The sequence below is a fragment of the Sardina pilchardus genome, chromosome 4 (assembly GCF_963854185.1).
Source record: "Sardina pilchardus chromosome 4, fSarPil1.1, whole genome shotgun sequence".
Classification (NCBI taxonomy): Eukaryota; Metazoa; Chordata; class Actinopteri; order Clupeiformes; family Clupeidae; genus Sardina; species Sardina pilchardus.
Window position 1 is genome coordinate 35,283,423 of NC_084997.1, and position 12,500 is coordinate 35,295,922.

The 12,500-nt window shown below is 42.4% G+C and overlaps 1 protein-coding gene across 1 annotated transcript in view; it reads left to right on the forward strand.

Moving 5' to 3' along the window:
- LOC134079124 (uncharacterized) overlaps positions 1 to 4,395 on the forward strand; it is a 12,801-nt gene extending 8,406 nt beyond the window's left edge. The window contains exons 10-14 of the mRNA XM_062535305.1: positions 531 to 788; positions 1,082 to 1,384; positions 1,781 to 2,050; positions 2,362 to 2,445; positions 2,555 to 4,395. Coding sequence (XP_062391289.1) covers positions 531 to 788; positions 1,082 to 1,384; positions 1,781 to 2,050; positions 2,362 to 2,445; positions 2,555 to 2,621 — 982 coding nt within the window. The 3' untranslated portion in view covers positions 2,622 to 4,395. The remainder of the gene's footprint in view (positions 1 to 530; positions 789 to 1,081; positions 1,385 to 1,780; positions 2,051 to 2,361; positions 2,446 to 2,554) is intronic.
- The last annotated feature ends 8,105 nt before the right edge of the window (positions 4,396 to 12,500 follow it).

The following is a 12,500-nucleotide window of genomic DNA, read 5'->3' on the forward strand; positions in this document are numbered from 1 at the left end:
TTTAATTTCCAATACCTATCGTCAAATATACATATCATTGTGATAGGAGAGCCACAAGCCCCTTTCACATTGAGAAACGATACATTAGCATTTAAGAAAAAGCGGGTTCAGGGGATTTCGCAAAGTGAAAAGTAGACGTGTTTTGGACCCGGGGTTGTTTGAAGCCGGTTTCAGAGGCGAGTTATGGGAGGCGTTGCCTAGCAGCACGTCACACGCAATTTTTTGGGTGTGAACAATGACGTCAAGCATGCCTTGGACCTCGGAGATAAACTGATAAACACAACTGTCATGCTAGTGCTACGTGGTTTAGTTTTCAAATGATGGCGGGCCACTTCTTATGTTATTTGAATGCCAAATGAGGTCCTGTTGTCTGTCGTACAGATTGATATGATAAGTGTAAAAGTACTAAATTGTTAACAGCACCAAAAACAAGCTGATGATAGATAAGCTGAGTTATGGAAATTCTGTCTTCATGTGGCTTCTGCATATGAATCCTGATTTTCTCAGCGTCAATGATTATAACTCCTCAGGCTCACCCCAGGATTCATCATGTGCATCATCAGAGGGATCTACCAGAGTCGTTCTCCTCAGTATGTGAGCAGCCTGCTGAGATCTACAGAGAACCACATCATCCTGACCACCAGAGGCCTGGATGCGGCTGACTGTGCTGCCCTGCGTTTCACCTTACAGCACAGCCAGGGCGTCAGACTCAACCTGATGTGGACCTCCGTACCAGAGGGGGAGCTAGAGAGCCTCCTGCAGCTTCTCAGCAATGTCTCTCAGCTCAGGTCTCAGGATTTATCAGATTGTGGCTTCTACTAGAGATGATCATTTAAATGTATTACTGTACATTATCCATTTTCATTGATTATTTGGATGTTTAAAAATCCATTTGGCAGTGATCAACCAGCACAAATTTACTAGTGCATTACATTTCACTGTCTGACATTCTCTTAGTGTTGTGAATATGCTGTTCATGAGACATATACACACACATAAACATGTCAACATGTCAGTAGACTCTAATGAAAGTGCTCACTACACTACAGACATCACAGAGTGTGCTGTTCTCTGACTCCAGTGTTGACAGGCAGCTGCTGTTGAGGTTCCTCCACTGCTGTGAGTCCTCAGATGTCCAGCAGGGGGCAGCAGCAGCTCTTCTTCAGGCTCTGCAGTACAGACTGGACTTCTCCTGCTCCTCTGCTATGGACCTGACAGAAGAGACACAGGAACCACCGCTGCACCTGAGACCTGAGGACTGCAGGGTCATCTCCATGGTGATCCAGAGGGTCAGCGTCAACCCTGAGCTCATGCTGATGGACTGTGATGTGGAGGAGGCGGGGCTAGAACACCTTTTCTCTGTTCTAGAGAGAATACGTTTGAGGTGAGATGTGACGCTGTATTCTATCATGTGGGTTATTTCTGTTGACCTGAAGAGAAGCCTTTTACGTCTACGTAGAGGAGTGTCAAGTACACATGACATTGTGACTGGAGATCCATTCGTTGATATGAGCAGGACAGAAGTCAGTCATCCATTTTAGGTGACATGTGAAGCTACTTCTTTTAAGTTACTTTTTTCAACTAACCAGAGATGTGTAGAAGAACTACAATCATCAGATCTCTCATATAAAATCTCTCAGACAACTACTGGTCTAAACAGAGGATTGTAAAGCATTAATCATAATTGGAGATACATGCATGGTTGTAAAATATGATTGCTATACTGAAACTGTTAGAGAATTGGGTCATCATTTACGTTCATATTCTCTGTGTCACTCAGGTGCAGTAAGGGCCAGTTGTTGCAGCTCCTGGCGCTGGTGTGTGTCGGCTCTGAGAGAGAGTGTGTGAGGAGAGCCGTGTCTCTCTCCCATGCTGTGCGTGGGGAAGTGGACCTCAGTCACACTGTGCTGGACGCTCGGGCCTGTGGATCTCTGGCGCTGTTTCTGGAATATTCTGAGGGGCTGTCAGAACTGGACCTCAGCCACTGCCAGCTCACAGACCAATGCCTGGAGCCACTGCTCCCACATCTACACAAAATACAGTCACTGGAGTAAGTCTGTGTGTGTGTGTGTGTGTGTGTGTGTGTGTGTGTGTGTGTGTGTGTGTGTGTGTGTGTACAGTACACACTAGCTTATCTGTAAGTTGTGTGTAACAGTGTTTATGTGTAGTTGTATTTGATTTTGTGTGTACATATGGTTGTTAGTATTTCCTGTGGTGACTTCATGCTCCTTCATGCTGTGTGTGTGTGTGTGTGTGTGTGTGTGTACATTTGCTTATTTGTAAGTTGTGTAGAACAGTGTTTGTGTAGTTGTGTTTGTTGTATTTCCTGTGATGACATCATGCTCTTCCTGCTTCCTCCAGCCTCAGTAACAACAGCATCACAGATGAAGGGGCTCAGCTGATCCACAATACCGTCAATGCAGCCACATCCATTCAGACCGTTAGGTTAGTGTGATATTAAGGTATTGTACTGTGTACATTTATGTTCTTTATTTAGTTGTTTAGTTATTTAGTTGAATGAATAAGAACAATTTTTATTTGTTCCTGTCTGCAGGCTCTTCAACAATAACATTCAGAACAGACGGCTCTTCCAGGGAGACGCACGCTTTGAGCTGTGGTGACCCTGTAGGTGTGCTGCTATCGCCACTGGATTTGACCTGATGTGTTTCATACTCACACCATGCCATGCAATGCGTCACTCTGATGTAGTTAATGTGTTCAGAAGTGAGACAGTGATCAAAGTAGGAAGGAAACAGCACGCACACATACTATATCAGGGCAACGTGCTGTTGGAGAGATTGTAAGGATGCTCAGAGGAGTACAAGTGTAAGAAGAAAGTGAAGTGACATTGTGACACTTCGGTCCTCATTGGTCAACATTATGGGTTCCACAGGTCAATGACTTTGGTGAAGAAAATACATTAGATTACATTAAGACGTGAAGACATTACATTATCTTTCAAATACATTACAAGAAATATATTTTTTCCTTACAAGAAATATATTTTTTCGTGCTTAGCAGTGTACTTGGTCTTACTTGAACCATTGTGCCTTACCATTTATCTGCTGCTGAATTGTGCATATTCTTGAAAGCCATACTGTTGATTCAGTTTCTGTTTTATTCCTGGATGGTTTTAGCCTGGCTAGCGCCTAGCACTTCTCAAATGAGACATGGTCTGGCAACCAGACGTTCATTTTCTCATATTTGAAAAAATGCCAAGATCCGTTCATTGGGCGCCACGGATGTCTATCAAATGCGTCTGTGCATAGCTCATCATGGTCTTGCTTTCTCCCCTGTTCTGTGATTGGTTTCCAGACTGCCCTAGCAGCGTAAATGAAATCGCAGCGCAAGGCAGGATGGTAACACCCAGGCTAGGATGGTTTGGTGATTGTAAAGGTTTTGGGATTTTACATGATTTAAAAAAAAAAAAAAGACATTAAATAAGACATTACCATGGTAATTGGGATGTACTGTAAAAGGAAAACTTTTCAAATGTTGGTCTATCTTTAGTGTATAGGAGGACATCTTGGTTTCTATTGGACAATCTTTTGTGTGTTAGACATTTTATGGGTTCCATGGGTCAGTAACTGTATTCAGCAAATGCATTTTTTTATGTTTAGAATTATATTTTTTCACCTTTGTTGCTGATTTGAACATATTCAGTCTTTCTAGCCATACTGCTGATGTACAGTATATTATTTTATTTGGTTGGGTTATGGTTAGATTATTGTAGTTTCTGCATGACATGACATGACTCTGTTTCTTCACCATGGTTCGAATGTACTGTATCTCAGGCAAGCATGATGTCAAATATTATGTCAATCAATCAATCATCCATCAGCTGAGTAGTGTTCAGTTTGTCCTCATGAAAATCAGTTATGCAGAGAGGGCTTTTCATCAGTGCCATCACCAATAGCTCAAAGAAGCTTTACTGTGCACTGTGGTACTTGAAGCTAACGGCCTGACACTGTAACTCTTTATATGTGCAGTTATTACTAGTATGGATAGTGTATAGAAGTATGTTCATTGTGATGCATTGTGGATAGTTTACTGTGCTTTTACAATGCTTTATGGATGTGTTTACAGTATGGATACAGAGATTTGTTACTTAACTGTTTACTCACACATGTTACTGTTTGATGAAACTGTATTCATGATAACTTGAGTTTTGTATCTCAAAGGTACTGGCACAAACATTTACAGCCAGCCAGCAGAAGGGACTATGAAATGTGTAATGAGATCATGTGTTTGAATCTGGACGTTTGCCTCTCGGACTGAACTGTGCTGCAGGACAGTAAATGGGAGTAGTTCAACAGGGAGGGCAAGATGCTCTACAGTCTTGCACTGTAGTGTACAATGTGTAATGTGTTTACTACATCAATAAAAACAGGAGTCTTTAATATTCTATGTCTACTCTGATAGCATGTTTCTTGTTGTCTCCAGAACCTGTTTGATGTAGATCATGGAGATACAGCTACACTCAGTTCTGCATGTCAATAGCAAAATCCTAAAGTCGGTCTAAGCTCTGAACCCTCTCAGACTTAACGGAGATCCGTTGTAAGTGATCAAGCTTGCGAGGGTGTAAGGGTTCACAACACTGATAACAGAGATGGGACTGCACCTGCAACCTATTAATAAATTGACCACATGTTGTGCACATGTTTCTGGTTTTATGGAAATTGTTTACTGATGTTTTTTTTCATTTAAAGCTTCCAGCCTCTCTTTGGGTAACCCCGTGTTACCCAATATATACAGTATAATGACACCTCCAAGACTTCATATACTGTATGACATACTCATCAATAACAATAATACTGTTGTAGACATATTAAATAACATGTGCATGACGAGTTATATGCATACTATTTTCATACATTTTAAAAGAGTACCACTCAAGGAGACGATATATTACGATAAAGAAATTACACTACATATTGTATGTATGCAACGGATACATGATATTGAAAGGGCACCTGTGAAACCCTATCCTGATGTAGAGTTCAGTTGCATATCATACTACTTATAAGTAAACAGCATGTTTACATTAAGGCAAAAGTAAAAAAAAAGAATATGTTTTAAGAATAAAATAATTCCTATTTTGAAAGTAAAATGTCAAACAAAAAATCAAATGTTGCTTTAGTACTGTAAAATGCCCTTGACATGACAATTCATGTTGTTATATTCTCTACTGGATCCATTTGTAATGTCCCACCCATTTGAGTAACAAGTTAACAGTAAATGCTTTAATTTGATCCCTGACACTGGCTGTTTTGTTATCAACATATTCAAATACATATTTGGTTTGTTTCAAGTCTTGCAATATATAAAAAAAGGCACACATTTTCTTCAAAGTTCAATAAAACGTGTGGTTGGTTAAGCTGCTACCCATGCTACTAACAAAGCTTCATGTTAGAAGTGCTACAGGAAAACAACATCAACCATGACTAAATACCGTTACTATACCATATGGCTCTGTGTCAAATCTATGTTTCTGGGCAAACTAATTTTGACAACCAATATTGCCAGGCCTGCTAAAAGGCCATGCACACACAGCTGATCAGTGTTTGGAAAGGGGACTGTTTGGGGATGAACACCACTATAGGAAGGTAGACATTTATGGCACACTGGCTCCCCCTGTGTTGGAATATATGCACTACAATAAAATATGTTGTGATTCACTTCTGTTCTTGTTCATTCTGGAATACTGGCATAGTTCTAGAGTTTTAGAATGCAGTAACTCTCAATGACTTGGTGAGGTTTTGGTTGGTTCTTCAACTCTCTAAACCAAAACACTGATTTAAAGAGTCGTAGAGGCAGAAAGGGGAAAGGGTGATCCGGTGTTGTAGAAGGATTGTCTGGGGGTTGTTTAGAGAGTTCTTGAATGCAGGAATTTGTTTGAACAGTTCTAGAATGCAGAGACTTGTCTGGTGAGTTCTCGAACGCAGAAACCTGTCTGTTCTAGACCGCAAGAAAGCATTTTGTGGGAAAGGATTGTTGGGGTGTAGTTGAAGCTAGTTGTAGAAGTAGCTGAAGCTGTTTTCTGTCCAGAAGAGTTGGAGTCAGGTGTCTCTCAGGGGAAGGGCTCAGTGGGGGTGTAGTTGAAGCTGTTTTCTGGAGATGTCCAGAAGAGGTGTAGTCAGGTGTCTCTCAGGGGAAGGGCTCAGTGGGGGTGTAGTTGAAGCTGTTTTCTGGAGATGTCCAGAAGAGGTGTAGTCAGGTGTCTCTCAGGGGAAGGGCTCAGTGGGGGTGTAGTTGAAGCTGTTTTCTGGAGATGTCCAGAAGAGGTGTAGTCAGGTGTCTCTCAGGGGAAGGGCTCAGTGGGGGTGTAGTTGAAGCTGTTTTCTGGAGATGTCCAGAAGAGGTGTAGTCAGGTGTCTCTCAGGGGAAGGGCTCAGTGGGGGTGTAGTTGAAGCTGGCGTCCAGGAACATGGCCAGGGTGCCCAGTGTGGTGATGATGACAAAGAGCCAGAAGAAGAGGCGGTCCACCACCACGGCGATGTACTGCCAATCATCCGTCATCTGGGGACATACGCAATGAATTATGTGAGGAGGATGGAAAAGTAATGCTGTGTGTGTGTGTGTGTGTGTGTGTGTGTGTGTGTGTGTGTGGATAGATTATAAAGATGATTGATAAACGTTTCTTAAATTAAGTCAAATGATTTCAAAAGAAAGCTCTAGGTTGTGTCTTTGTACTGAAAACAATACCAACTAGTGTATTTATCTTGGTATAAAATTAAAAAAACTTGGTTAGATTTTATTAGACAAGCAGTTTTTTGCAGTGAAGTGATATGGAAACATATCTGAAAACTGTTTGTTTCTAAATGTGCTATCCTACATAAATGAAACTGAATTCATGTGTGCATGTGCGTGTTCATTAGAGTGTGTTAATTCATGTGTGTGTGTCTCTGTGTGTGTGTGTGTGTGTGTGTGTGTGCAACCCACTGTGTCGTCTGTATCCTGGTTCTTCAGCTGTTCGGCCATGTAGGTGACAGCAGAGATGGCAGACTTGAGGTTGGGAGGGAGGATGAGACAGTAGCTGTCACTGTCAAAGTACCTCTGCAGCTGCACAGTGCTGTCACTGTGGACACACACACACACACACACACACACACACACACACACACACACACACACACACACCCACACACACACACACACAAACATTGCTTTGATGTAGCTTGACACTTTAACTGACTGAATCATGATTGAGTCTCCTCTATTCTATATAAAGGACATTTTGGTCAACGGCAACATAAGCTCAACCAATCATAAATGTGTGATATAGTATGACATATCACCCACTGTAGAGGATGACCTGTTTGTGTTGAGGTGTGTGCGTGTGTGTGTGTGTGTGTGTGTGCGTGTGTGTGTGTATGTGTGTGTACGTAAACGCTGATGCGTATAGTATTTCCTGCTTCTCAAGGTCAACCTGTTTTTGTTATGCTTTGTTTTTTTCTGTCCTAACCGGGATTATCTGTTCAATGCCACACATCCGGACGTGTGCATGACATAAGTTCAGTGTTACGGACACTAATCACTCACACACACACACACACACACACACACACACACACATGCTCGCACTAGGACAAATCATACACACACATCACATTCACACATGAGTCTTCCACTACACAGAAAACATCTACAGGCACAAACACACTTGTATGATATTTCTAAGCACAGGTGCATTACATCTCATGTATTCTCAAACGTCTCCACATACACACACACACACACACACACACACATACACACACACACACACACACACACACACACACACACACACACACACACACACACACAAACCTATAAAACGAACGCACAAAACACCCACATATTTTTATAGATAAACACACACACACACACATCCAAGAGGAGTGTTCCAGTTCCTGCTGGATCTGAGTGTAGCAGCAGCTGAGTGTGATGCAGCAGGAGAGAGTTTCTTTGAGCTCTTGTGCTCTGTGTGCAGCTACAGCACATTTCCTCTTAAGAAGTTTGGAGAAATTGGACAGAGTGAATTCCTTTGTTTGTTTGTACAGGCTCGAGTGTTTCTGGAAGTGTTAGAATTAAAACATTAGACAATAAATTATAACATTCATTTCCCTCCTAAGCTACTGTATGTTGTCTTTCCCTTCATCATAATAAATCACGTAAAGGAATGTTATATTTTATGCATACATTTTTAGCAGTTGTTGTTTGTGTTGTGAGTAGTTCAACACAGTTGACTTTGTAAACTATCTTAGTCTATATTTTGTCTGACTTGTAGAACTATTCTAACTATTTTAATTTCTTCCTCTTAGTTTCTGGGATTTGTCTGGAGAAGAATAATTGTTCCAGGTCCTGCTGAATCTGAGTGTAGCAGCAGCTGAGTGTGATGCAGCTACAGGAGAGAGTTACTCTGAGCTCTTATCTTCTGTGTGCAGCTACAGCACATTTCCTTTTGAGATTAATGAAATTAATCAGAGTGATTTTCTGTTGGATCTTTACCTTCACATCAAGGGCTGTGAAACCGGAACACACAGAAATATCTACTCAGTATTGCAGTCTGTGTTCCAGTCAGCTCCTGCAGTCTGGTTCATAGACCTCTCTCAAAGAGAAAGGCCTCCCTCCTCCTAGAAGTGCTGAAACTCCAAACACAGAAGAAACCAGTAGAGCTGAGAGGCTGGTCAGATGAAGAGAGTGAAGTGAGGAGTTTCCTCCAGTGTCTGCCTTACATCTCACAACTAAACATCTCACAGCTCAGGTGTGTGAAAATGTAATTTAATTCCAAATTGAAGCTATGATGGCAAAAGTGGACATAGTGATTTTTGAACTTGAACTGGAAAATAACCCTCCTAATGAAACAGTTAAATAAAGCATACATTGCATTGTTGATTATTGAAAGGTTGGTATTTAATTGAATAGCTACAGTATTTAACACAGTCTTCCTTCACATCTCTTCTTCAAGTATCCATCATGACTATGATGGGAAGCTCCTCCTATTGGATTGGTCTACAGAGGAACTGATTCATCTGGTTGAGTTACTGGACAACATTGAGCTGAAACAGCACTTGTACTAGAGAGAATGCGGGTCTTTGGGGCGAGTGCTTAGTGTGGCCTCTAAACTGGACCTCAGCCTGACCCCTGAGCACATCTCTCTCAGGGGAGTCAGACTGCTCTTCAGAGGAGTCACTCACCTCCACAAACTAAGGTGAAATAATGATGGCCAATATATAATTAGAAATATATTGTTTTTCTGTGAAAACCCTACAGCTCTGTTGTAATGGTTTGTCACATTATTTATCTTCAGTTGTATGTATTAAACGTTTCTGGACTAACGCCATAACCACCAAGGATGTTTGTCTCCCTTTATCAGGCTGAATGTCACCATGGTGATGAGACTGGCCCGAGCGATGAGGACGGGGAGAGGTTTGGCTCCAGTCTCTGTTGAGGAGCTCAGTCTGGACCTCGACAGTGAAAAAGTCTCTCAGAGAGGGCTGTCCAGGGTCCTGAGCTGCCTGGCTCTCCTCCTCAGGCTCTGGACGGTCCAGTGTCTGGATCTGACATCTTGCAGGGTCGAAGGTCACTCTCTCATCATCCTGCTCTGTCAACAGGACCCTCTTAAACTCAGGTGAATCCACATATTTCAGCGACTTGATTTGATAGCAAATACCATTTTATAAGTAGAAAACAATCCCACAATTTAGCCTTTCTTTACTTTTGACACCTTTTCAGCTTTTTAAACTCTCCTGCATGTCACTGTCTGTCTCTCCCTTTCTCTGACTCTGCAGGCTGAGTACGGAAAATATGCAACAGCTGTTCATGCTGGTGTCTGATGTACAGGAAGTGGATATCATTGGCCCTTTCCGAAACCAGCCCCTAAATCCTAACACTACACACTTCCACTTCGTTTGCGCGTTCACGCGAGGGTCCGCCACATTAAGTATCATCCGAAACGAATTTTGAGTCGAGTGAAGTGCCTAGGGAGAGGGGCTACCACGCCTCCAGGAGCAAGTCAGCATCGATGCTGACTTGAAACGCAGGTGCAACCGTTTTCAAGTGTTCGTGCAGCTCGTGAATCTCCCTGCCAGTTGTTTTTTGGTCCGTATGACGGCATTTACAGATAAAAGCGTGATTTAAGCTACATTGTAACAACTCATGTTCAGTTTGATACTCAGTAAAATGTGCAAGATCGTACAGAAGTAGGCTGTAATATTTGAACACATGTGCAGGTCGCATTTACAGCACTTTTATAATTTGATGTTAAATAAAGCATAAAATGCAACTCCTCACTCATAGTAATGAAAGGAGAGAAGAGGGATGTATATCCTAATACATAGGGGTGTCCAGAACATCTTAATTGGCGATTTAATATATATTGGCTTCATAATTTCTATGAAAACGAATATGACGTCAATTTCCTTCTCCCTTCAAGCGCATCCGAAATGTAGCGCTGTTTTAACCCCCTAACCCTTCAAATGCGAAGGTGAATTTTAAGCGGTGAAAATCACTACAATGTCCAGGCGTTTATGTATTCTTCTGGTGTACTAAAAGGAGAAGTTCGCGCTAGCATGAAAAACAAAGTTTATAATGTAACGTCAAGCTGGGCTAATCTAGGCTACTATTTAAGGATCTTTGGTCGTATCAGAAAACACACTGGCAGGAATAGCCTAAATTAGTGGGACGCTATGTTAGTTAGTTATATTAGTTCACTTTTTACTGTGCTACATGGTGATCTCTGGACAGAGTTAGCCTACTGACAGGCAAATATCTATGTGGATGTAACGTTATGTCTAAATTCCATGTGCAATGTTTGTGGACTCCACACACAGCAACGGGTTGACTCCGCCTTCACCTTGACGCCGCCTCTGGCCCGACTGTAGTCCCGACTGGCCCAACGATTTTGTTGGGCCAGAAATCAGGGGCTAGTAGCCCCGATTTGGCCCGCAGTTAGCACCCGCCAAGAGGTGTGAAAGCAATTAGCCCTGGCACGGCCTGGCTAGCTCGGCTTTGGCCCGACGGTCTGAAAGGGGCTAATGACAGGGCATCGTCACCTGCGCAAGCGCAGTGAGAGAGCGCACATGCACCGGCGCAACAATCACAGCAGCAGGAGCATCTTCACAGCACTTAGCAACGCCGGTGTAGCCTACATTAGCTTATATGATATTCGTCTCTCTCTCTCTCTCTCTCTCTCTCTCTCTCTCTCACACACACACGCACGCACGCACGCACGCACGCACGCACGCACGCACGCACACACACAGGTGTAGCCATATTTCGCACTGATTTCCATTTAGAATGAGATATGCATATGGCTATGTGTTGACGAGGGTTTTCCTGAGCCATTACAGTATATTTTTTTAGCAGTCGGACTATGTAATCCAGACTACCCGATTGAGTTTGTGCTTCACCTGGAATACCTGGACTGTGTTTATAATTCTCACAAGCCATACACCTTTACCATTAGTCATGTTAAATGTGATTAGTGATACAAGGTTGTTTCTAATGAATTAATGAATGAATGAGTGACTTAACTTGCTCAGCACCTACTTACAGTCATACTTTGTGCTCACTAATGCTGTTTATACTGTGTTATATTTAAAGAAAATGATGAGAAATACATCAACATGTACATTTAAGTAATTCAACTTTATTTAAAAAACAGAATTTTAACATTGCAATTATAACATTAAGAAAGTAAAACATAGCGTATCATTTAAAATATGCTACCTTACTATGTTTAGCACCAAAGATAAACCCCATACAGAGACCATACAGCCTGGTGGCACAAAACCTACTGATCAAAAGCCAGCAAAAGATATGAGCTTCATTGCAGATCAGAAGACCATTTTCAGTGGCTTGGCCACTTGAAGGAAAAGGGGGAAAAAGTAAAGGTTCTACTGGCCCGAACCTCGCAGAGTCTGCAAAAGCACTAGCTGCAGCAGTGGACACCAGCAGAATGGATGGAGCTCTGAATCTGGGTTCCGGACTAGATTCTAGCTCTGTTTGGCCTATTCTAGTTCTACTGGTCATGGAATCCTGGAGTTTGCCCTGTTCTAGTTCTGCTGGTCATGGAATCCTGGAGTTTGCCCTGTTCTAGTTCTAATGGAATCCTGGAGTTTGCCCTGTATGGCTGCTACTGGTTATGAAATCAAGAGTCCGCGGTAGGACAAGTTTTATCGGTATAGTTAGCAGCCAAAAGGATTCTGGGACAGATGTGGGTCTGACAGGATGTGTGGGAGACAGGGCCAGGTGAGGCCAGAGGGTGGGGACAGGTGTCTGACCGGACAGGATGTAATAATCTACATTATTAAGACTGCATGTTCCCTCTGTGCACAGGTATCCCTGTGTGTACGTGTGTGTTTGTGTTACATTGTGTGTGACAGACTGGCACACATCTGGCAACCTCCCGAAGGATTTGTTGCCAGATGTGAACTAGATCCACGTCACATAAGGCCCAGCTCTAATCCTCACAGAGCTGCTATGTCGTTTCTCACCAATGCAATGCAAATGTC